The 27,056-nt window shown below is 37.5% G+C and overlaps 1 protein-coding gene across 1 annotated transcript in view; it reads left to right on the top strand.

The window, feature by feature from the left end:
- Positions 1-26,828, top strand: part of LOC140143606 (uncharacterized) — a 54,400-nt gene extending 27,572 nt beyond the window's left edge. Inside the window, exons 4-11 of the mRNA XM_072165418.1 lie at positions 116-173; positions 4,418-4,502; positions 16,330-16,487; positions 17,300-17,437; positions 17,840-17,914; positions 21,236-21,436; positions 23,883-23,934; positions 25,699-26,828. Of these exons, the coding sequence (XP_072021519.1) occupies positions 116-173; positions 4,418-4,502; positions 16,330-16,487; positions 17,300-17,437; positions 17,840-17,914; positions 21,236-21,436; positions 23,883-23,934; positions 25,699-26,093 (1,162 nt within the window). The 3' untranslated portion in view covers positions 26,094-26,828. The remainder of the gene's footprint in view (positions 1-115; positions 174-4,417; positions 4,503-16,329; positions 16,488-17,299; positions 17,438-17,839; positions 17,915-21,235; positions 21,437-23,882; positions 23,935-25,698) is intronic.
- Positions 26,829-27,056: the final 228 nt, after the last annotated feature.

The following is a 27,056-nucleotide window of genomic DNA, read 5'->3' as shown; positions in this document are numbered from 1 at the left end:
CACAAGACCAAAATGTCAGACAGTTTACAATTCCCCAAACCCTGGACTCCATAGTCCAGCAATAATTGATACTAGAAGGTATAATTTTGTTTGTTTTCTTAATGCATCCTTTCAGGTATGGGTTTGTCACATTTGAGTCAGAAGATGAAGCAAGGAGGATATTAAAAGAACAGGTAGGGACATCATCAGGCATGCAAGAAACCTGAATTCGCTGGTGTAATGCATGTTAGTAACCATTGGCAGGTGGATGTGAGTTCATAAGAGCAATGTTGGGGATTATAGATCACAATTTTTCAATCGATGTGGAGAGATGAGGTCCCACCAACAGCCATTTATAAATTAATGGTTCATGTTCAACTAATTCCAGCGGACAGTCTGTGGCTAGTAAGGAATCGTCTTTGACCATGCGCTGATCTGGCTGGTCAGGAAGATATTTAATATCCCGAATTTATAATATGCCTACCAGTTCCATCGTATAACCGATTGCTAGAGAATATGTGTTACCATGTTTAATAAATTTGTATTTATCGTATAATAAAATGTGTACATCCATATCAAAACGATGCACTTGTCGGCTGCTACATGTGTCTCATTTCACATAATAGCCAGGAATAAATACCATACCAGATTCATATCAAGTGTAGGTTACTTCAAATCATCCCAAGTCAAATTGTATAAGAAATATTATCTGTATTTCTAAACCATGTGACTTGGGATAATTTGAAGTGACCTCCACTTCGGAGATGAGTCTTATCATGTGAAATGAGACACATGTAGCAGCCGACAAGTGCATCCTTTTGATATACGGTATGGATGTACACAAATAAATGTGGCCAAATGTATAATGTGTACATAGTGTGTGGATTCACTGTGTGCGAACATGCGTGAGAGGCAATTCCCGATAATATATTAAGTTCCCTGCCACTGGTTACCTAGCCATTGGCCTAGGCTCATGTTCTGAATTATGATATGCCTTAGTCTTTGTGTTGTGATTATTTCGATGAGTGGTTCATAACAAAGAAAGCATGATCCAGTTGACCTAGCAAGGGTCATACTAGTATTCTAATGTGCACTACACCAGCGAATTACCAAGAAATCTGCTTAACTGTGAAAGTATCGGACAGCAAAAATGTTTGAAGCTTGCAACTGTAAAAATATCTGTTTTAAACATACACAAAATATTGGCTTACATAATACAATGTAAGTGTCGCACATCTTTGCTATGATTTTAAAGGGCTGAAGGGAGTACGTGGATCTAAAAGCTCAATTTTGATTGGCTTACTCAGATGAGTATAACATGTAATCAGCCAATCAGAGGCACTGTAGAATAGCAGTTGTGCCAAAGGTGTCATTTTGAACCACTTCTGGTGACACTTTATTATAAGCATCCCACAATGCACCTGTTATAAGAATTTTCGTGTTGTGCACATCATTAAGGGATCTAAAATGAGCGTTTATTATGCTTTCGACAGTATTTTTTGGGACATGAGAGCACCTCAGACCTATCGAATTGCATTCTGAATACGAAGCATGTCTTTCTGATATCAAATAATTTTCATTTTTTGAAAATTACAATATAATACAAATTTTATGACAAATTATAAAAATTTGATATTTTTCAAATTGTTGATATATGGTCATTTTCACGGTAAAGGGTGTAACTTTTGATTTTTATTTTTAAATTTTCAAACCACTTAAATATGTTTCTGTTTACTGAAATCATGCATAGAAGCAACTTAAATTCAAGTAAATAATGTTTCAAGGCTTAAACCTTTTGATTTCTAATAAAAATTTGACATTTCCATAACATTTTAGTTAAAATCTAAGAAAAAATGTATTTTACATAACCTCAGAAAATTATGACATGAAAGGTGGAATACATGTGAAATCCCATTCCAAAGTAAGTCAACAGATATCAGTTAAATTTTATACCATGTTTTGCTATGTTTGTAATTGCAGTTTTGAAAATTTTTAACATCAAGTGTCATTTACAATGGAAATTTCCAAACCTGAAACATATTTTTTAAGTTTTAATTGGGTTCCTAAAATAATTTGAATGTCTAACTTCATGTACAAATACTACTTGATGAAAGGAACCTCCCAGCCAAGTTTCACAGAAATTGGAGTTATTTTGTAGAATTGGCAATTCAAGCGATTTGTGTTTCGGAGGCTTCAGTTAACAACACAGGTGATCATAAAAGTAAAATATTTGGCTAACTACTACAAGTTGACATAAAAAATAGGTAAAAAATATCACAATTACCAATTTTCATGCTTTGCTTCTAAGTATTGAATTTCAGTTGTGACAAAAATTAAATTATCACAGCAAGTCATTTTTTTTGTTTCAGAGGCTTCATGTTAACAATTGTTAAACATTGCAGAAGTAGTTTTTTTGAAAACAACAGTGTTGGGATCATCTAAGCTGTTATTTTCTTGTGTGTATTGAATCAATGAATCTATGCGGCAGATATTGTAGATTTATCACATGTTAATTTTTTCACCCATTTGTTAAGTATGGTGTTTTTTGCATGTGAAGCCTCCGAAACAGGCTTTTTGGGTATCAGTATATTTTTCAAACATTAACCATAATGTCAATTTTTTTTTAATTTATGACATTCTGCACATATCAAGTAATAATTACAATGGAGATATCAGTATGAAACACACCAATTTAGATATGCATAGATGATAATTAATCTTATTGTTGTTTCGGAGGCTTCATTTGTTTCGGAGGCTTCAATTGTTAACGGAAAGTTTGTATTGGGTCCCATTTTCAAACGGTGATATATATCTCCACGATTTAAAAACATGTGACTTGAGGATCTACTTTGCTACATTTTGATAAATAGATTGGATGAGCTCTTTTATTTATATTTGCACAAGCTTGCTGAACAGTTTGTTTCGGAGGCTTCAAAAAGTTAACGGAAAAACGGCTCTTTGAAGTCAAGATTTTATAAAAATTTTAAAAGCTTGCAAATCGACTAATTTTTGTTACCCATTTCAAGTTAAGATAACAACTGTTATGAATCAAGAAGAAGTGAAGAAATAACCAAGAATTATGAATGAAAGCTACACCCACAAAGTTTGTTAACATTTGTTAACGGAAAATGAAGCCTCCGAAACGACAAATATCGAAGTCCGGTTCTCAAAAATACAGGGCTGTTCACAATTAAATCTAATGTGGCAGTGTTTACTGAACATATGACTGTACTTTCAGGATAAGAAAAATTATCCATGAACTAACTGAAGAAAACACAGGGTTTTACAAAAATGTTACTGTTTTTTATAGTTTTTCAAAATGGCAATATTAAGTACATTTAAGCCTGCTAAAACTGAATGCAGTAACTCCCAAAGCTGATTATGCTACCCAAGGTAGCTGCTAACTAGATGACTTATGTGGCCAAAAATCATGGAATTCTGTGGCTTTATTAGAATAATACGGATCAAAATGTTAAAAATCCAAAGTTACACCCTTTACCGTGAAAATGACCATATAACAGTCCTTGGAAGTAAATTATATAAATCTAATGATATATTCTTAAAGTGTATGTAGCAGGAAGGAAAAGCCGACGGTCAATTGAAAATTTTGACCTTTCATATTGAAGATATGGATTTTTTCCCAAAAAGACCTAATTTTTTTTTTGTGTTTTGGGAAAAAAAAATCCATATCTTCAATACGAAAGCTCAAAATTTTCAATTGATCGTCGGCTTTTCATCCCATCTACATACACTTTAAGTATAAATCATCAGATTTATAAAGTTTACTTCAAGTACTGTTAAATATTAAAAATATCAATTTTTAATGATTTGCCATAAAATGTGTATTAAATTGCGAATTTCAAAAAATCAAAATTATTTGATATCAAAATGACATTCTTCGTATTCAGAATGCAATTCGATATGTCTGATGTGCTCTAATGTCCCAAAATAAATACTGTCCAAACGTTCATACCCCAGCCCTTAAGTGAATTGGATGAATTGCTGAATTTTTGGACAATATTCTGATACCAAATTTTTTAATTCAATTGCTGTTGAAAGCGATTTGGAATGGATATTAGAAGCAAAAAATGTGTATCACACTGGCCCATGGAACACTACGACGTGACTTCCGAGGTATTAACCTTCAATCTATGATGTTTTTGTTCATACTCTTAAATGAGAAATGACACATTTCGAGTAAAGTTTCACTAGGGATATAAGAAAAATATGAGCTTCAAATCTGATACCAAATCTCAATTTTGATGGGGGTAAAAAGGAGGGGGTGAGGCTAAAAATCGAACGCAATACTTTTAGGCTTTATCATGGTACATGTGCCTACTTAATCTCAGTGATTGTTGATTTCAGTCAGTAACCATGGAAGCATTTTAAACCGGTGTTATTTCATCATTACTTCCAAGATTTTGTCTTTTTTTTCCAGCCCAACAGTTTAATCTTCAAAGACAAAAAGTTGAACATAGGCCAAGCAATACGTAAACAGCCAACGAGCTTTCCAAAGAATGTTGGTGAGTTCAACAATCGTACGTAACAATGTGGTTTGTATAATTACTAACCAATGAGGTTGAATCAAAGAGTACCGACTCTGACATGTTTGTGTGTTGCTCATGGAGGCCACTTGTACCTCAGGGTTATTTTGCTTTGCGCCTGGCAGACTTAAATTCAAAGTGTGTGGTGGTTTGCGTTTTGTATGTAACATGTGTCAATAATGCATGCTAAGCGTTGCATGTGCAAACTTTTGAATACACAAGCTAAAAGAATTTCAGACTCTTGACGATAGATGCTGGAGGTAACATTAAATGACCTCCATGAGCGACAGACCAAAATGGTGGATTTGCCATAGCGTAAATATGGTTTGATTATGAGTTGGTATTCTTTGATTTTTATATCTTTGTACCTAACCAAAGAGTTTAGACTTGGAGAGCCCAGACTCCAAATATCTGCTTAGCACTGTTGTAAATCTGCTGTATTGGATTGTTACAATGGGGACCAAATAGTGTACTCGGGCAATTATCAATAAGAACCTGAAATCAAACGATAACTGGCTCCTTTTCAGCTTGAGCGTTTACTGAGGCTTGTGACGCTTATCGTGCCTTATCGGTAGTGTCCGAAATAAGGAAAATATGGAGGTTATCCCGAGGATAACTGAAGCATAAATTCTGCTTGTCCTCAATACATTTTGGTTGTCCCCAAAATGTGTCATACTTTTGGAGGTAAAATATAGTGGTTGTCCAGGGGATAAGTATATAGCTCAATATGGTTGTCCCCTGTGATTTTTGGACAAGAGGACAAGAGGATAAGTGCTTATTTCGAACACTGCTTATCGGCATCACATATAACCAGGGACAGGCGATTTGCGCGGAACTTTTTTTCCGCGCAATTGGCTATTTTTTTTCCTATGGGCAGGGATACATGATTTGCACTGAAAAAAGAGTTCGCGCAATTTGCTATTTTTTCCGCACAAATCGCCTGTCCCTGCATATAACACACAGATGCAAACAAGCATGCACATTGAATCAGTACCGGGCGCATGGCTGAATTATCCTGAGGTACACTATTTTGCCCCCTTGAGCAACAAACAAACATGTCAGAGTGTGAACTCTTTCAAGTCTAATCTCACTGTTCCTATTAATCAATTTTGTCCAGCATCAAAAACCTTGTCATTTGAGGATCAAGCAAAATCAATCGGAACTCGGCAATATTTATTTTAAGATATAGCCGAACAAAGGAAGTATTTCCTTTTGTTTACTGTTGTTTTGGAAACTCTTTATTTGCTCATATCTTTTGAACTAGTAACTGGTTGTACAATTTCAATGGGGTTTTCTGCAAAATGCAGCTTTGCAATACGATATGTTTAAGAAACTGAAAATTTAATATTTCCGAGTTCCGTCTGATTTTGCTTGATCGCATCACATATCATGCCTATTAATAAACTAATCACATCTAATTAAGTAATACTGAACAGCATAGCACTACACTAACACAACTTGGTATAAATTTGGGGGATTATGCGGAACAACTCAAATTGCATATATACCAAATCTTATTGCGTGGAGAAGGGAAAAGCGTCGCGGGATTTCACACTGCAAAAATCATTGGGCCCTGCTGGTGACATGTACTGGAAAGTGTTGTTGCAGTCTTATGTTTTGAAACATTTGTTATTATTCTTGGAACTGTTGTGCTGTTTATCAGTGCTTGAATGCTTCTATTAGGCCTTAAAAAAATTGTTTGATTGGCGTAACCCGACCGACCCTAAAAATAGGCCCGACCCTAGACTTTTTTTCTTACATTTTTTTCTTACAAAAAATTGAAATTGATAAAAAAATGTAAAATAAGTTCCGATTTATGCAATTTACAGCTTATAAAAAAAAAAAATTTAAATTGCTGACCGACCTACCCTAATTTTTTTTTTTATGTTACGCCAATCAAACAATTTTTTTTAGGCTTTATGTGATTTCAATGACACATCTGTTATGGTTTCACTAACACGCATAATATGTATGTGACCTAATTCTTGGGAAACAACAGGTGTGTTCAAATGACAGTGAACTTTAAGAGCTTTGAAATTTTTATGAATTTTATGATACCATTAAGGTAGAAGGACCCCTATTAAATGCCATTTTTGACAATTTGTAAAATTTTCCTTAACAGAAAACTACATTTCTTAGCTTTCCTTTGCTTTTTACCCCATTCAAATACAATATTCCGCTCAAAAGTTGAAATTATAAATGTGGCAAGGATTCGCAAAAACCTGAGAACTTTATGAAATTTGTATACTTTTACATGTAATTTTTTTCTTTTGTATTTTATTGTTTTTCAAACTGCGATTTTTAATAAAATCAACTTTTAAAATAAAAGCAGGTTTAGGCTAGTTTTGTTAATTAAAAGTGTATTATTATTACTTTTGGTAAATATTGTATACCTTGAAGTGTTTTTAATCCATTATGAGGTATATTTTATATTTTTGATGACAATTTACACAAAGTAATAATTATTAAATGTTATTTTGCCATTTTTTGCAATTTCTATTTTGGACAATAGTGTAATTTTTGATGCACAATATCTCATTTTTTGTTTATTCCAATTAAAAGCCATTTGGCATAGTTGTTCATTGGATATTCCTGCTTGTCCTGACATTTTAGTTTTTGAATTAATGTTTAGATTTTGTGCTATGACCTCCCGCATACTAATGAGGTGCGAAAAATATGAAATTTGCATATTTTTGAATATTATGCAAATTTGATCAATTAATTTGAAATTTGGAAAATGTCAGGACAAGTAGAATTACTCAATACATCTAAATACCAAGTTTCATGTTGATAGGTGGTATACTTTGGCCAGGAGAGTGCATCAAAAATCGGTCAAAATGGCCACTATTGGCGGCCATTTTGACTACATAATTTGCATAATTTATGCAGAAATAATTTTTTTGTATATAATTTGGTATGTGTTTTCATGTCATCAATGAACATTAAAGAAATACCTTAAAATAAAGATTTTTTGCTGAATAGGGGTCTTTCTACCTTAAACTAAATGTATAATGAACCAAACCAGTCAATTTTTGGTTCAATCTAACTTATGAAGAAATTTGATCAGTTTTGCCATTGAGCAAGCCTGTACGCAGGGGCCGCACCACCCCCCCCCCCTTCCCATTACATACAAAAAGTCACAAAATATCACAATTTGCGAGCATAGCAAGCAACAACAAAATCAGGTTTTTTACGCTTATTTGGTCAAAAAAGGTAAAAATTTTGGGAAGAAAGTCCACTTTTTCAAAATCAGCACCCCCAAAAAATCCTGCATACGACAGCGTTCAAGCTTTGACTTGCGTTTGCCGGACAGAATGGTGGAAACTTAAAGTGAAAGATATCCTACTTAAAGGAACATTTTCTAGGGTGAAATTTTGTGTAGAAACTGAATCTGACATAAAAAATGCATAATTATCAACTTGAAAATTTTCCCCATAGCACTGTACAGGCATATTTCTGCCCAAGTCCCCAAATTGGAGCAAAAATTGGAGCAAAAAAATAAGTCCTTCAAAATGGGGATACTCAGGGCTAAACAAAAAACATGTTGCTCTAGAGGGAGGCATTGGTAAGGGCAACATGTCTTTTGTTTAGCCTCAAACCTCCCAATTTTGAAGGACTTATTTTTTTTTGCAAAATCTGTGACTTTTTTCACGTCCTCAAAATCCTTAGGGGTGGGGGTAGCATTTTGCAAGTTATTTTATTTTCTGTAGATCTAGCTTACTTGTTTGTTATATCACCATTTAGCTAATGAAATACTGAGCAAATAAACACTTAAAGCATCCCTATAGCTCATACCATTGTGGAGATATGGCGTTTTCAAATTGAAAATGATGCGAATATTGTATATTTTTCTAAATCAATTGTCACCCGAACCCTCAAGTTTCTACCCCTGCTACAAAAATAAAGAAATATGTGGATCCCATTCAATGCTTTTAATATCACAATTGTACCCTTGTTACAAAATTAGAATAGAAAATTAGGCACTATTTGATGGTTTTCATGTTCATATACTCACAGGAAATCTGCAAGTCAAAATTTTTGTCACCCCAAAATGGCCATTTTCGGCCAAAATCGGACCAAAAAATGATTTTTTTCTCAAAATCTATAAAAGATAGGGAGTTTTAAGTGCCTAAATCTGAAACTAGATGACATTTTACCCTTGGAAACATATAAACATTCAAGAATTTTGGTTCTTTTCACCCCTAAATACTTTTTTCACACGTGTGTCCGCCAAATGTAAGTCAAATCTTGAACGCTGTCATACGGGCCTGCCATTGAGCAATTATTAAAGGACGAAAAAGTGATCCCACCCAGGAATTGAACCCAGGACCTCTGATTTACGAGACCAGCCCAGCGCCTAAACCACTTGGCCACACGAGGTTCATGATAAAGCAGAGTGAAAATTAAATCTATAAAAGTTCCCTTGAAAAAAGCCACTGTTTTTCATGTCAATCGAAATTTCTCATCTGTTTTGATGGATATCACCCATTATCAGTCCAAGAGAACGCCAAATATGGATCAGGAGTATTACATAATAATACCCTGCTATGACAATAGCTGCACTAGGTTAATCGTATAATCTCCTTATGTGGTTAGCATGGCTGGGCCAGGAAATCCACAAGGTCAGCCAATGTATGTACATGTATTCGGTACATGTGCCATATCTTTACAATGGGTGATAAATTTCTGGTTTGTTTTATTTCAAAACGCAACAGTCGATATTCTAAAGCTTGGTCCAAATCCAAGAGAAGAACCAACTCTAGTAATTTATGTGGTTTCAAATTATATCGGCCGTTGCCTTTTTGATAGAAATGGTGTTTGTTGATGTGCACAGTTTTCCATTAGATCATAACATGCTGTTGTACATCCAAGGTCAAAGGTCTTTTAATCCATATTTGGCGTTGTTCTGGGACTGATTATGACCACACCAATGTTATCTGTGGAAGTGTAGGTTGGAAGACAAGTGTTATAAATCAATTGTGGTCACAGTGTTTACACATGGTATTACAGTAACATCATTTCACCCAGGCATGACCTCAGATATTGATCATTGAAAAGGGGGTCACTGTATGGAGAGAGACTGTGACCTGTTGGAGTGTGGGAAGTAATTGACCTGGATCTCAAGATGTAGGCCAGTAACCTCATCCCATATCATGTATCATGATCATGGATGCGCACTGGGATGTTCCAGTTGAAATCTGTACCCCCCACCCCCCCACACACACACAGGGGTGTAGATTTCAAATGGAGTCACCCATTCAGGTAACTGAAATTCACATATGGGGTGTAAGGATTTCAAGTGGAATAACCTTTTTTTAAACACACTGTTAGTGGCGTTGCAAACAGCGGGGGCATGACAGAGTTCCCTCCTAACAAATAGAAAATTTGGAAGGCAAAGAAAGGCAAAAGGAGAAAAAAAGGAAAAGAATTCACCATGCTCATGGGTCAAAAATGGTGTAAAATCTCAAATACCAGTCCTGACAAAATGATGCACATCAGGAAAATGTGTGTCATTGCCCAATTGAGCTGATGGTTACTTGATTGAATACACTTCCTGCTATATTTTATGGTCTAGATCAATTTAAATTTAAGCGTGTTGTAAAAAAATTAAATGGCCACTGTAGCACTTTGGTGATTCCAAAACCTGTGAAAATTGGCAAAATAAATGTTATTTCATGTAGATGTTGTCACGCTTTAAAACTTTTTTTAAAAATGGCACGACCCAGTATCATTTTCTGAGCTGTGGTGTTGTATAATTCAAGGACCCCAATTGGGCGGGATGTGGCATCCCTGATCCATTTAAAGGCCCATTTAGTGATCCCAGCAAAAGTTTTGATGATTTTTCTGATCCTCGGTATGAGCACATCACTGAATAGGCCTTTAACAATGTCAAAAGATCTGGACCAAGTATGCATGTATGTACATCAATGCTTGATTCCTTCCCATTATGTAATATGAGTGTAAAGTATCATGAACTCCCTGTGCTTGGCTGATGTATTAAGGCTTCAATATGTGGAAACAATATTCACAAATCCATTTTGGGTTATATTCATCACTGATGGTGAAAATAAGAATTCCAGTGTTGTTGGATCCAGCACTATCTCTTTACCATGTAGATTTAAGGCCAAAAAAATTGCATTGCCCTTTTTGACCAACCCTAAAATCTGAAAAAATAAGGTTGCGTTTTTTGTGATTTTTATAGAAAGGGATATAAATGTAAAATTAGATTGGGATCAGGATTGGTCGATCTGTCAATTTTGTGATCAGAGATTGGCAGTGCCGATCTTGGGCTGAATCAGCCAACGCTACTTAGAACACAATGTGAAACGTTGGCAAGATATTCCATGTACATGGTCAATGTTTGCGCTTAAGCTTAAATTATGGGGTCCACTGGGCCCCATAATTTGAAATTTTGTCAAAATATTACATCCAGTATAAAATTCTATGGGGTTCAAATTCCAAAATTGTTCATGTAGCAAGGAATTAATGCATGGGTCACTTTAATACGGTATTGGTTCCGAATTTGGCACCAACAAACTATTATTGGGTACCTTTGCTACCGCAAATTCCAAACTTTTCACAGAGTATATTCAAAATTAACTCTAGAGCTGTTGCATTAGAAATCAACAAATTCTCACAGAAGTCCTGCCAAATATGGCACATCGCAGAGTAAAAAATCTCACATGGCAGAGATGATCGCCACAGCGCCATGAATTTTCAGTCTAGACCTGGAAGTAAGCATTGTAAAGATCGCAAATTTGCAATAAAAATAGATTGTCATACCCTTTTGTTCGCCGAGCCTATCCTTGCATAGCTTTATAAGAAATCAGGATTTAGAATGCTCTCTGCGCTATGGCTATTAGAGTGTTTATTTGTGACATTTTTTTTGAAGTGATCGTGAAAGATTTTGACATCTTCTTACGCTTGAAAATTATGTAGGTTTGCATTTTTTAACCCAAAACTGCTGCGTCCAGGCGAACACAATAATGTTACGTGTTGTTAATATTTAAAGCGTCCCAGTCATCAAAATCGCATTTATGGCGCAGGGACACGCTAAAAGCATGATCCCTGTACATGGTCATGTCAAATTTAGTTCCTATTAAAATAGTGAGATTTGCATCTGTTGGCACCTCATTACATTTGTTCATAATGACCCATGTACATCCCAGTAATCAGATACTATCTTGTCTAGGATGACATAAGGTGTACACACGAGAGTGATATTTGAACTGTGGGTGTGGTGTGTTTTACACAGACCTGTTTCCCGGGCCAGCAGCAAGGATTTATTTTTTTTTTTTTTGGGGGGGTAATGCAGGGGCTAAATAGTGGACCTCAAGAAAGAGCTGATTTTAATATTTTTAGGGCTGAAATTGTTTACTGAACAAAAATCAATTCAGATTAGCATGGGGGTTGGAGCTACAGCTTCAAAATGCTGTTAAGTGCGCCTCTCGACCAACTCTGCGAAATGCCAAATAATCAGATTGTGTTCTAAAAAGAGATTTGATCTTTAAAGTTAAACATAATTAATGTATAGTAATAAGTCTAGGTTTTGTCACCAGTGTTTTTCAAGTTCCTCTAAAAGTAGGGGACAGTGTTCGAAGTAAGCACTTATCCTCTTGTCCTCTTGTCCAAAAATCACTGGGGACAACCATATTGAGCTATGTACTTATCCCCTGGACAACCACAATATTTTACCTCCGAAAGTATGACACATTTTTGGGACAACCAAAATGTATTGAAGACAAGCAGAATTTATGCTTTAGTTATCCTCGAGATAACCTCCATATTTTCCTTATTTCGGACACTGGTAGGGGAAACAAATAAGATCACATACATTTAACATTGGACAGAATCCCAAATTTGTATGCGCTACATTCAAAAATTGTCCCAATAAAACCCTTTTTGGAAGTCAAGACTTTTTTACAAAGTCTCTGTTTAAAAGATACCCGGTATAATAAATAAAGAGCCAGAATGATGCACACATGGAAATTGTTTTCCTCAACCACCAAAACTGGGGAATTTGGCCCCTTCCACAACCAAGAAAGCTGGTTATGCCCCTGGATCAAGGCTCCCGCTGGACGCGAATTCTTGCGTCCAGACGCATTTTTGTATTACTGGACGCAATGTTCAACAAATTTCATCAACCCGTTGCGTCCAGTCGGACGCAAGTTGATTCAGCCCAAAAATGAGTGATTATAAGGCTAGCTTACCAACTTCATCATCAAAAAAATCGCGAAAATTATGTTGACTGATCACTCCTAATTCTCCTAATAAATTCATAACCAATGGACCAATCAGTAAACGAGTTATTGACCTTTCACATTTAACCACTCCCATTTTGCAACACTTCCGGGTCACAATGTCTGAATGAAAATTGGACAATTCTTACGGCAGCGAGATGTGATAAGCTTTCAAACACGAGAGCAAAAATACAACTTTTTAAACTATCGTACATTGTCAGCAAGTTTGCATTCACGTAATTTGTTATTGACAATAATATTTACATAAATCCTTAAAATCTCATCAGGAATCTGAAAGGAAATAGTCAAATCGGGGCTTTGTAAAATTGTATTCCCTGTTGTCCAACACATTAACATACATGTACGGACGCACACACATTTTGTGGGATGCACATTTCCCGACCAGGTTTTACAGTTGTGCGTCCGATCGGACGCAGAGTTTTTGAAGGCTAGCGGGAGCCTTGCCCTGGATGGGGGTGGGGGAAGGCCAGGGGAGGAGTGAGGGGGCGGTTGAATGCCCTCAAATACACAAAGGTACAAAAAATCCCTTCAAAATTCAGTTACCCCCAAATCCTTAAAATTGTGCCCTAAATTGGCACAACTGCACAAGATTACCTCCAAATCATCCGAAAAGTTTTCCCAGAAGTTTCCCAAAACAAAACAAAATGACCCATTTTTTTTCAGCCACTTTTTGACAATTCAGGCCGATTGTCCCCATGTTACAATTCAGGCCGATTGTCCCCCGTGTTTCAAGCCGGATTGGCGCTAATTCACATGACCATGTTTTATTGCATGTTTGTAGATTCCCCAAATTTGGCCTTGACTAAAAAATTTGATGATCTCTTCGGGTAAAGAAGTATAAGTAGACTAAAGCCTGATCTAAAGTTGAGTCTTGATTCTTGAGTCTGTAATTTGGCTACTGTGTTGTATATAATTAAAGTACTACCTATTCAGTTGTTGGCTACAGAGTAACATTCGGTCACATTCTCCATGCGTGCTAATGATGCCCAGATGTAGATGAATGTGAACTGCTCTTCCTCACTTGGCCTAGGGACATAATGAACTGATGTTCAGATGAGAATCTAAGTTATAGCCCCGGGACAGAGTAAAGGATGTTCAGACTGGTGAGAATTCCTGCTGAATTATGGCCCAGGAACATACATGAATATGTTCAGATGGATGAGAATCCTCCGAGTTATACTGAAACTGCAAAGTTTAGTGATGAATCCAACATGGCGCAGAATCGGTTATAAGATGAACTCATAGCGCATCAACATCATTATCCCAAGTTATTCAATTGGTAGGTACTTGAGGGGATGGAGGATGACCTGAAATCTCCTCTACAGTTTGTTCACTCTGAAGTACAAAGTGACAACGCACGCGTATAGTCCCGTATACAGTGTGTTAACAGTGTTTAGTACTGCATCTCTGCTGCAGGTATGTGTGCCTTCGAAGTCGGCACAATGTGTGCGCCCGCATCGGTACTTTGTACTTCAGAGTAGACTGACTGTAGTTGTAGAGGGAGTTGAAATCACCTCTAGTTGTAGAGTTAGTATAAAGACATGCTGAAGCTGAACACTAGTCCATTTGGCTTCCTCAAGAGATTGATGTCAGTACTTTGTCTGAATCGTGTGTGTACAGATGTACCACCTTTGATGGTACGTATATACACCACTTTTTTGAGTTGACACAAGCGATTTAATACTACGTGCACTGGAGAACACACTGACATTTCTCTCTCTCGAAGAAACCAAATAGACTATAACTTCCTGTTAACTCCGACTCAACATCTCAGCCCATGGAGACAATTTAACAGTGGCGCCATCGGAAAATTATTTTCAGGTGAATTCGGGATGGGAAAAATTCAAATTTCTGTTAAATCAGCCTAGCTCTAGGCACTGTGGATGCTCAGTGACGGGACACTGGCCGGTGCTGGTTAATACACGCATGGGCATTGTGCTATTCCAGTTGAAATCCACACACCCTCTATGGAAGCTTCCCATGCCCTTAATCTCCCACACGGAGAGTGAATTTCAAATGGAGTCCCCCATTATCCCATTTGAGAAGTGTTTCCCATGTGTGGGAGATTAAGGTCATGTCTTCCATGAGGTGAATGGGTTCTAAATGGAATAGCCCATAGTCAGACATAGGGGTGTACCTGTACCCCGGGGGTCACTCCCATTGTGGCCTGTACACCATCCATAATAATGAAAACACGTAAAAGGGTAGTTTTTCGTGGCTAAGCAAGATACGCGCGTAACGCGTTTAGGGTGTCAAAAACATGAAATATTGGGGAAAATTGTAGCAAAATTGCAATTGCTAATACGCGGAAATGAAATTTAGGGTATGAAATTTGATGCAAGGAATAAAATCCCTGTTTAGGGTATTGTTTTAGCCAAGGGTTAAATCCTTGTTTAGGGTGCTTTTCAAAAGTTGATTATCGCGGATGGTGTACAGGCCACAATGGGAGTGACCCCCCCAGGACCTGTACCTCCATGAATTAAAATTTGCTTGATTTTATTTGACTTTATTTTTATTTGTGTTTTTAACTCAATAGGTACTAACTACATTTTGTTTTGTTTGCTTCATTAACACCAAAGTTTATTCATGTTTAAAATCATTCACAATGCTGTATCGCTTAATTATTTTACCATGTTAACTTTATTCAGTTCGTATCATTATGAAGCCAGTGTCTTAGCTAGCAGACGGCCGAATCCGTATTTGTCTTTTGGTAAATTCATGTTGCGTGTGATTTATTTTTGAATTAGCGAACAAGGGATCAATGCTTCAGATTATGGGGGTAGCACATCAATTTTTTAATGGTAATGAGTGTGATAAGCAAGCAAAAGAGGGCAGCATACAGGGTTAGCTAACGGTGCAGAGCAGTACGGTCAACAAAGATCATCGTTAAAAAAATTATATGGGGCCCACTATAACTAAAGCGTTGATCTCTTGTTTGCTGATTCAAAAATAATTCATGTGTAACATGAATTTATCAAAAGACGAATACGGATTTGTCTGTCTGCCGAACTCGCAACAATATTAAGAATCGGAATCAATCTTTGCTTGCAAATTTGACCATGCCATGCTAAAACCTTAATTTGACATTCTTTACTTTTGAGTTATGGATAGCTTCAAAACCTAACTGGTGGTTTTGCTGTGTGTTCTATCATTGTGAGCAATAGAAAGCAGACCCAATCACTGCATGGTTCTGCTATGGTGCGGTGGGGGGGGTTAAAGCCATCCTTGAAGGTGCAAAACATGCTCTACGGACGGATGGACTTGGGGTGCATTGGTTAAGATTTTATAATTTTTCATTCTGGAAGTGGTTAAATGACTAAACAAATCACCATAAGCTTGAAAAACCTGAAAATATTTTGGAAACATTTTAAAATTCTGAATAATTTTCATGTAGAACTGGTGTTTTGTATATCATTTTTGTTGCCTTGTAAGTTTTCAAGTTTATTTGTTTATTTTGTTCCAGTGTTTTGTTATTGTTAATTAACCTAGTTTATTGTCTTTTCTTTGTTTTTTTATGTTCCTCTAACCTTTGGCGATGACAACAGATCCCGGTTTGATACCCAATGGTACGGTTCTGCATTCACCCCTAGGGTACAGCTATACCTGTCAGAATGGGATGTTTTATTTCAACCAAAATGAGATGCAAGCGGCTAGCCAAGGTCACTCAGCGATGGCACACCATACGCACACACCCCACCATCAGGTAAGTATGTGTTAAAAATGATGGCGATTTTCAGTTAAAGTTGAATTTTGGTCAAAATGTGACTTGGTCAGAACTGCGACTTTTGGTCAAAAATGCAATTTTGGTCAAAAATGAGCTGCAAGCGGCTAGCCAAGGACACTCGGTGATGGTGCACTATACGCACATTCGCACACACCACATTATCAGGTAATGTGTGTCTGAACAGGATGTTTTGTTTGAACAAAAATGAAATGCCAAGCGGTTCTGGTTAGCCAAGAACGCTTAGCTATGGCACACACCAGAAGTACCCGTGTCTGAATGCCTGTAGAGAAATTTTCTGATTTCTTGACTTAACCAGTTATAATGATTGCTGAAAATCCAGATTTTCAAGGTGTCTAAAAACGATAAAATCAGCAGAGAAAAAGGTTCACAATGAAAAATCCATAATTTTTGAGGGGCTCATTTTGAACTATTCCATAATTTGTTTATATCTTACTGCATTTCAAACTTTGTTCCTGTAACATTAGCAACTGCAATTCCAGTTGATTTCAGGAAACAAACATGGAAATCCAGTCATTTCTTTGATTTAAAATTTACTTCTCTATAGGGGTGTGCACTTACTTTCTGGAATAGCCGATTATCAATTGAAATCATTGTTGGGCTGGATAAAACCTCCTATGTGTTTGTGGGCCCCTGAACATGTTTAAAACAAAACTGTCAACCAGTTACATAAAAGGTTTTGCTTTAAACATGTTCCGGGGCCAATTACACATAGTTTTTCCTGCCAAAGGACGAAATGTTAAATCTAATGTCCATGCATGTTATGTTCTCAGACGCCAGCGTATGCACCTTACACAATTCCAGTAATGATGCCTACAGCAGCAGCGGCAACATCCCATCATCAGTATGTCACAACACAGCAACAGCAACAGCAGCCTCAGCAGTTCACAACTTACCCTCCACCAGTATCGGTATGTATCCTAGAAAGAAAGAATAAATAAATAAAATAATGAAAAATAAATAAATGTGTTTGTAAAAAATCTTCAGATTATATTCAGATTTGGGTGAAATTTTAGGGTAATTTTAGCCTCCAGAAAAAACAAAACAAAAAGAAACCGACCAACTGACCCCACTTAAGGTCCGTCCGTCCGCCGGTAGAACAGGGTTGGGTTTTTTTTCGTTGCCTTTAATTACAGATAGCTGCCAACCACTTTTGGTGGCATGATAGACAAAATTGGGGCAGCTTGGAACCAGACTTCGGTGGGCTAATATTCATTTAGGTGATTCTTTTACAGTACTTTGCAGGCATCGCACAATCAAATTAATTACTTACAAAATATATTCTTATGGTTTGCTATGTATTTTATTTGCAGTCTGCTGCTCCTCAATGGACTCAGCCTCAACCCCAATGGAGGTGGGTGCACCCATCACAGCTAACCAAACCAATTGTAAGTAGACCATTTTCCCTTGGCACTTTTGAACTGAGGCATTTAGCCCTCTCCACACAGGTCTCGACTGCAGACGACTAGTTCTGAATTGTATATTTTCATTACCATATTTGAAATGAGCATGAAAATGCATGTATTGGTTCAGTGGTTCTTAAGATAGTGCTTGATATTTTGAGAAAATGTCTCAAAACTAAATTTTCTCAGAACTTCTTATGTTGAATCCTATGGCCAGCACGCAGAGCATTTGGTTGTGTCAAGTTTCTGATAGATTAACAGAACGGTCCTAATATGGTAAAATTGTGTATCTTGAATTGAGATCAATATACCATTTTTCACCCTTTTGCTATCATCAGTAGACAGCAATGCTTCTTTGCTATCATCAGTTCTCAGTAAAACTTGTTTGCTTGCTTGCTATCTTTGGTACACAACAAAGCTTCTTTGCTATCAGTAGCACTGCAGTAGACAGCAAAGCCTGTTTACTATATTCAGTAGACAGCAATGCTGCTTTTTTATCTTCAGTAGACAGCAATGCTGCTTAGCTATCTTCAGTAGACAGCAATGCTGCTTTGCTGTCTTCAGTAGACAGCTAAGCTTCTTTGCTATCTTCAGTAGACAGCAATGCTGCTTTGTTATCTTTATCTTTGTTATATTCAGTAGACAGCAATGCTGCTTTGCTATCTTCAGTAGACAGCAATGCTGCTTTGCTATCTTCAGTAGACAGCTAAGCTTCTTTGCTATCTTCAGTAGACAGCAATGCTGCTTTGTTATATTCAGTAGACAGCAATGCTGCTTTGCTATCTTCAGTAGACAGCAATGCTGCTTTGCTGTCTTCAGTAGACAGCTAAGCTTCTTTGCTGTCTTCAGTAGACAGCAATGCTGCTTTGTTATACTCAGTAGACAGCAATGCTGCTTTGCTATCTTCAGTAGACAGCAATGCTGCTTTGCTGTCTTCAGTAGACAGCTAAGCTTCTTTGCTATCTTCAGTAGACAGCAATGCTGCTTTGTTATCTTCAGTAGACAGCAATGCTGCTTTGTTATATTCAGTAGCCAGCAAAGCCTCTTTGCTATCTTCAGTAGACAGCAATTTCAAAGCTTCTTTGTTATCTTCAGTAGACAGTAATGCTACTTTGCTATCTTCAGTAGCAGGCTCGATAATTTTTTTTTTAATTGCCCGTTTGGGCAAGCTTTTAGAAGGTCAACTTTTGCTTGCCCGATTATGCCCGAAAGTTTGAGAAAGAAAACCATCAACAAGTTGCAGTATTGCAATAGCTAAAATTGTCTAAAAAATAGCACAGGGTACCGCCACCGCGGTACGACCTAGTTGACTCACTTGAGATGTTCCACTGGCTTTTTCAGAATCAGCCAGATCAGGAGCATCTGCATCTTTCCACTTGTGAATTAAAAATTAATCCATGGTGGAATAATATCTCCAAAGAAATTAATTAACTGTTTATGTTAACATCAGAACAGCATTGTGCACTGATAACATGTTCAGTGTCGTGACCTGATTTTAATTGACAGGGAAAGCCCCTTGTTGCTGATGCTGCCGGCCAATCCCCAATATCTTTTGGTAATTCAATAGTAAGCACAACAAGAAGATCAGATGGGCTGTGAGCCTGTGGCTATAATGTTCTATGCAAATTAGATGACACTCTCCCAGGCCAGGCTTGCGACAGCCGGCAACCGCGTGCGCTGAATAATTCATGAGTCACGTGGTCATATTATACAGTACATACGATATACACTGTAACGTGTTTGGGGTCAGGGAAAAGGCATAGCGTGACAAGGTCATCAGATTGACCTCATTAATAATTAAAGAGTTAACATGTGCTTGTACGGTAACAAATACTGCGATATGCACTGTACATGTTTCGGGGTCATGGAAATACCGATTGACCTCATTAATATTGAAAACATTTTGATCGGGGGATTCCCACGATATGAACAGGTGATATGTACAGTGTAATCATGTACTAGCATGTATGCTTCGAAGAATAGCCTGCGATAAATAACAATTAACAGTCGAAATTAGTGCGGAAATATATTTTGTTTGTTTGTCTGCATTGCTATTAATGTAAGTAAAATATGCAAGTCATAATGCCGTCTTTGCACAATAATTTTGCAATTGCCCGATCGGGCAGAGTGCCTGATGATTTAGCTTGCCCGGCAGTATTTTTAATTGCCCCGGGCAATCAGACAGGCGATTTATCGGAGCCTGTTCAGTAGACAGCAAAGCCTGTTTACTATCTTCATGAGACAGCAAAGCTTCTTTGCTATCTTCAGTAGACAGCAAAGCTTCTTTGCTATCTTCAGTAGATTGCTATCTTCAGAAGACAGCAAAGGTTCTTTGATATCTTCAGTAGACAGTAATACTGCTTTGCTATCTTCAGTAGACGGCAAAGCTTCTTTGTCTCTTTCAGTAGACAGCAATGCTGCTTTGCTATATTCAGTAGACAGTAATGCTGCTTTGCTATCTTCAGTAGACCGCAAAGCTTTGCTATCTTCAGTAGACAGCAAAGCTACTTTATTTGCTTCAGTAGACAGCAATGCTGCTCTTCTGCTGTCTTCAGAAGACTGCAAAGCTTATTTACTGTTTTCAATAGATCGCAAAGCCTGTTTGAAACTGTCTTCAGTAGACAGTAATGCTGCTTTACTATATTCAGTAGACAGCAAAGCTGCTTTGCTATCTTCAGTAGGCAGCAGAGCTTCTTTGCTATCTTTAGACAGCAAAGCTTTGCTACCTTCAGTAGCCAGCAAAGCATCTTCGCTATCTTCAGTCTTCAGTAGACAGTAATGCTGCTTTGCTATCTTCAGTAGACAGCAAAGCCTGTTTACTATCTTCATGAGACAGTCTTTGCTATCTTCAGTAGACAGTAATGCTGCTTTGCTACGACTTCAGTAGACAGCAAAGCTTCTTTGTCTCTTTCAGTAGACAGCAATGCTGCTTTGCTATATTCAGTAGACAGCAAAGCTTTGCTGTCTTCAGTAGACAGCAAAGCTTTGCTATCTTCAGTACACAGCAAAGCTGCTTTATTTCAGTAGGCAGGAATGCTGCTTTGCTATCTTTAGTAGACATCAGTGCTGCTCTGCTGTCTTCAGAAGACTGCAAAGCTTGTTTACTGTCTTCAATAGATCGCAAAACTTGTTTGCTATCAGTAGAGAGCAATGCTGTTTGCAGTTTGCTGTGTGAATGCATGAATTGTCAATTATTTATAGAGCAGCTATTGCTTGGCCTTTTTGCACTATTACTCTTGATATTATGTTGATTGAACATTTTAATAGTGCAATTTTTTCTCATGAACTGGCCTTACTTTTGCCCAGACTGCAGGATCCGTCAACGGAGGCCAACTCGTATCTCCCATCTACGCAGCAGCACCATCACCAGCAGCAGCAGCTGCAGCAGCACATGCATCAGCAGCAGCAGCAGCAGCCGGCGATGGTATGGTATATGCCTCCCCAAACATATACCAGTCACCAGAAGCAATTGAAGCCGTTCCTATGATCGAACCCGCACCGGCAGAGGTAAGAGGGTTGACAAGATATATGTAGCCATGGGCAGGCCTAGAAATTTTCATAGGCACTAATTGTCAAGGCTAGTAATCAAAGGTTATGATTTATGATACAATTGACAGTTTTAGACCCAAATATGTGGGTTTCTGCTGTTGACGACAAGTGTACCTAATCTGCCTATTATAATATTTTGCAGCAAACCTTTGACGAGAGTGTATTTTAAGCGTTCATCGCTTATTTACTGCGTTGAAACGCATGTGTCTCTGATTGCTGCTGAGGCAATCTGCTGTTACCGAGCAGAAATTTATGAATGAAATTTGTGCCTTTCACGTTGTTAGCTCTGACTTAGCAACATCACGGTAGTACGGCGCTCGTCAAAGGTTTAGTGCAAAATATTATCGTGTTGCACATGGTAGTGACAATATACAATATTTTACAATCTTTAGCAGGGATGTGAGAGTTCCGTGTTTTCACGAATTTCCGCGTTTTTAGCATGCCTGCGTCGCGTTTTTATTTTTCCCAAACTAAAAATGTGCAATGAAATATAGCTTTTAATCTTCTAATATTTATGATCAAATACGCAAAAATATGGATGGTAGTAGGTAAGCTTTCTATGCGTGCTTCGAACACACTAATGGATACTTGTTTTTTTCCGCGTTTTTTGGAAAGCTCCACTCAGACCCCTGCTTTAGGCAATTCTGGAACATAAATATTTTCCACCACCATTGCATTTTGTTGCATGTTGAATTATGTTTCGTTAAATCTTTTGTTTTGTTTCAATGTATGATTTTTGTTTCTTTGATTTTGTGTATGGATTTTCAGTATATCCCCCCTATACTTTGTATACACCAGGCACAAAAAGAAACTCGTCAGGTATATTCATCCTTGCTGTTCAATAACTTGATAGTTTTGGATTATTCTGAAATATATATTTTGTTAATTGGACTTTGCTTTCTCATTTGACACCCTGTTTGTGAAAAACGAACAAGAATTGACCAAGATATGCGCCTCCAAAGCCTCAAACCCCAAAATCAGAAGTTGCATTTTCAACGATTTTCAATGGGAACGCATCGTTGTATTGCACACAAGCACCACGGGCCAATCAATAAAGCACACAGTGTAGCAGGCACAATTGAATCGTTAAAATTGCAACTTTTCATTTTGGGGTTTGAGAGTTTGAGGCGATATCTTGGTCAATTCTTGCTCAATGTTCACGAACAGGGTGTCAAATGAGAAAGAAAAGTCTAATTAACAAAATGTATATTTCAGAATAATCCAAAATTATCAAGTTATTGAACAGCAAGGATGAATATAACTGACAGTTTTTTTGTGCCTGGTGTATTTGGTTGTTTATTATTGGTGGCATATTATTGTCATGTTAATTTTATTGTGAAAATAAAGGTTTCCAGATAAAAACAACACAAAAAGAAACTAATCATCAAATTTGTTAAAATGATTTTGTAATAACAAAATATATATGTGTGGCATGTGCATGAACTGATTACTGTATATATAATGCTTCAACCTAGGAGTACAAACCAAATCTGTGGCTTCGGGGGTCGATGCTTTGTGTCACAAGTACTGCGTGTTAAAAAATGTGACGCATGAAGAGCGTGGTGCGCTCGGCAAGTGCAAATTGCGCAGCAGTTGGCATGCGCCAAAGAAGCATTTACACACAGATTGAACTGATATAATTATTCTCATGCCTCCAGTTTCACAGGTCTATTTACTTTGTACTTCTGAGTTGACGGACTATAGTGGGATATTTTCGCTGGGTTAATTTTACAAAGCGCAAAAATTTCCTGCTATACAGATTATTGTTTTTAGTGCATTATTATAGGGTTGCCAAAAACATTTAAGCAGGTCAGATAATCAAAAAGTCACCAAATTTTTCTCTTAACCGTTGGTTTCTATGGGACGGAAATTACTGAAGTCATGCTAGCCAATGTTGAAAAAATGTGTCGGTGGGGAAAATGTTTCAGTGGTCAAAAAATAAAATAAAATACCTGATGTTTTTGTGATTGCATCATGGTCACCATGGAAGCAGGCAAAAATTTTTAGAAGCTAGCATGATTTACAAGTTGGAAAAAAAGTTGTTCCTGTTGACTGCAGAATTTCAAAACTGATTTTCAGTAATTTTGGCTATAAAAATCTGGCTTTAAAAAGCTATACATCACTGTTTACATCTTAACTCTTCAAACTCACAATTGTTGTTATTTACAGATGAGGCTGTTCCAGTTGAAATCTATCACCCCCTATGGAAGACATGACCTTAATCTTTCACACAGTGTGATTTTCAAATGGGGCTACCTGAGTGGGTGACTCCATTTGAAATCTACACTCCCTGTGTGTGAGATTAAGGTCAAGTCATCCATAGGGGGGTGTATGGATTTCAACTGGAATAACCATTGAATGTCAAGTTGTTATTGTTTGCCTGTTTGTTTGTCTTGTTTCTTAGGCTAATGGAATACTGTTGTATGTCATTTCTCATTCACCTATTTTAGTATTTGGTAGTTTTCATTTTAGATTGCTTGAGTTCCAACCTTGTTATATCAGTCCACTTCATTTCATTCCATTAATTCCATTTTATCATTTATTACCCACAATGCACTGCACTGGTGTTGGTTATTTGGTGATTACGGTTGAATTTTGATTTTAGACCATAAATGCTTTAGCCTTTTTCAAAGTTTAAGCAACCTAATTTTCATAAAATAGAATAATCTTGGAGTAAACACACAAAGTGCATGACAGGTATTCTGATGAGTAGGTTAACACAGTCAACATGTATGCAAGGGGAGGGGGGTATGCAAGGGGAGGGGGCATGGTCAAATTACAATACATAGGGCAGCCTGCCACAGGCCTAGAAATCAGCGGCAGTGCGGGCAAGAGAATTTTGCGACAACTGTGCCATCCTTTCAGTAATCGGGCCTGGAAATCACCTTTTGTACCTTTGTATTCATTTTGCGACCTGGTATTTCCTTTGTGATATCGTTGTGACGAAGTTGCGATGCGTAATCAGTCAATCAGATTACTGGTCTGTTGCTATGATAGTGGGACAATTGATTTAGCCAATCGGGATCCTGCTTCAGTATTATGCTGTCTGCACGTTGTTAATAATATGTTTCCGAACATATTCAAAAGGGCAGAATGTTTTTACCAGTGCAGAAAATTGTGGGAAAGTAAAGAGAATTTGGTGTGAAAAATATGCTGTCACAGTGTGGCTGTTTACTTCCTCCCTTGTTAAGGACCCATCTTTATATTCCCTCTAGTTCAGTCAGCATTGGTTATACCCCGGCACTACTGGGCTATTCCAGTTGAATTCCTTACACCCTTTATGGAAGACATAACCTTAATATCCCACACAGGGAGTGTGAATTTCAAGTGGGGTTACCTGAATGGGTGTCGGACTCCATTTGAAAACTACACCCCCTGTTTAGGAGATTAAAGTCATGGCTTCCATACAGGGGGTATGGATTTCAACTAGAATATAGCTTTTTTTTAGAAACCTTCCTTCATTGTTTTGAATTCTTGTGTGGCAGTTGTGTTTATAAAGCATGCTGTGGAAGTTGTTTTAGTTTAGTTTGGATCCATTGGAAGTTGTTTTATGTTAATTTTTAGCCATTTGGCTGCAGAAAAAAAAAGTGTTAATTGATTTTTCAAATTTCCCTTTCCTTTCTAAACCTGGCGAGGGAAAATATTTGTCATCCAGACAATTTTTTAATTAATTGCATGCCATATTTTAATGATATATTTAAAAAAAATTGTTATTACTTTTTTAAATTTTAAATAAGAAAAGGAAATTTAGAAGTCTGGTAAAAAAAGAAAAGTCCCTTTTTCCAAACTAATGTCATGCTATTAGCATTTTAAACTGTTTGCAGGTTTCATAATATCTTGCCATCTCATAATTATCAACTTTTCTTTTATTTGATAGTTTTTACCATCATTCATCATCACATAACTTTATTCATCATGAATTTCATGCTAAGTTTACTCCTTTTTGAAGCAATCCCAAAAACCATCAATGCCTTAGATCTTAAAATGACAACCAGGGAATGTTTCATGCTACAGTTATTTCCCCTTCAAAGCAAGCAATCCCAAAAAACCATGACAAACCCATAGATCTGAGAGTGACAACGAGGGCATTTCAGTTCTAATAAAATATTCAATTACATCAAGCAGGTAATGAGAAAACCCATAATGACCTATTCCATTAGTCTATAACTCTAACCATGTTCTGTGCCTCTGTGTTGCATGCACCCCTTTGCATCTTACAGAGGTACACATTTTCTTCTCCCCCTCTCCCCCCTCCTCTGACCAGGGTGCAGTGATTGCAGCCACCACAGATCAAGTACAAGTCAGCATGGCCCAGCCACCACCACCAATCCCTCCACAGTTTCAAGCCCCTCCACCGATACAGCTTCAACCTCCGCCACCGGGGATCATGCGCCCGTATTACACCACGGCCGATTTTGCGTACACGGATCCAGCGGCCTTTCACGCTTTGATGCAACCCAGAGCTGCCGCTCCTCCGCTTCACGGAAAGTTTCCGGCTAAGCGTCCCATCAAGATGCATCGTCACGACCGGGCTCCGAAAGCGTTTCGCACTGGTATGGATGGCATGGCGTACGCTGTTAATCCGCATGATGACGTGTCTAGCGGGGAAAATTAAAGACAAGTATTTTGTGGAGGTCATGGTGGTGCGGATACCTTGATCTGTCGTCTCATCTACCTACAAATCATTATTAACCCCCTGAGCACTACCTGCCGATCTAACATTCTCTCTGATTGGTCAATTACATGATATCTTCATTTTAATCACCAATCAGTATGGAGTTTTGAAAATAATTCACCCCAAAAGTTTTTGGGTGGTGAAATTATTTTAACAATGTTGCTGATTGGTCCAATTGATAATGAAAACTTCTTTTTGACCAATCGGCAGGTAGTTCTCATAGGGATAACAGGAAAACTTGGTGCCATTTATGTTTAATTTGTTACATAGACTATTCTTATTATAGGAATGTAGATTCATATCCGATAGTTAGGGAAACAAATCGAAGGTTCAATGACGTCCTATAAACGAAAGTGCTTTTGTTAGGAGGCTGACTCCTTCCCTCCCTCCCCCTGAAACGTAAGTGTGAAATGTTGACAATTTCTACCGAAATATCAACTTGAATCGATGTTTTAACTAGTTTTTTACAAACGTAATCAGACTTTTTTACCTGTTCCACCTACCTTCTATGGGGTGCATCAAACACCTCCTATGTCAACCAATTTTCATATTACTTGGTCAAACTGTGCCACTTGTCAAAATAATAATCTCCACCAAATTCCAATTCAATCGGATGTCGTCTTCTCGGTCTTCTGGGAGCTTAAAGTTTGGACAGGATCTTTGCAGCAAATATCACAATTACACATGAGGCAGCTTTTTATCTTTACATTATTTGCACATAAAAATCATGGCTCCTGCATGCATTTTACATCTAATTACACTTAAAAGAGGGGAAGTGGAATGTTTTATGGTTTCAATCATATTTTTAGTGATTGACAAGTATCTGCATGCTTACTTTTAACCGGAAACACAGGCGCTGCATGTGACTATTATAAACACATAACGACAAGTGTTTAGGACCGA

The sequence above is a fragment of the Amphiura filiformis genome, unplaced genomic scaffold (assembly GCF_039555335.1).
Source record: "Amphiura filiformis unplaced genomic scaffold, Afil_fr2py scaffold_24, whole genome shotgun sequence".
In the NCBI taxonomy this organism is placed as follows: domain Eukaryota; kingdom Metazoa; phylum Echinodermata; class Ophiuroidea; order Amphilepidida; family Amphiuridae; genus Amphiura; species Amphiura filiformis.
Note: the sequence above shows the minus strand (reverse complement) of the source record. Positions and strands in the feature narration are given on the sequence as shown.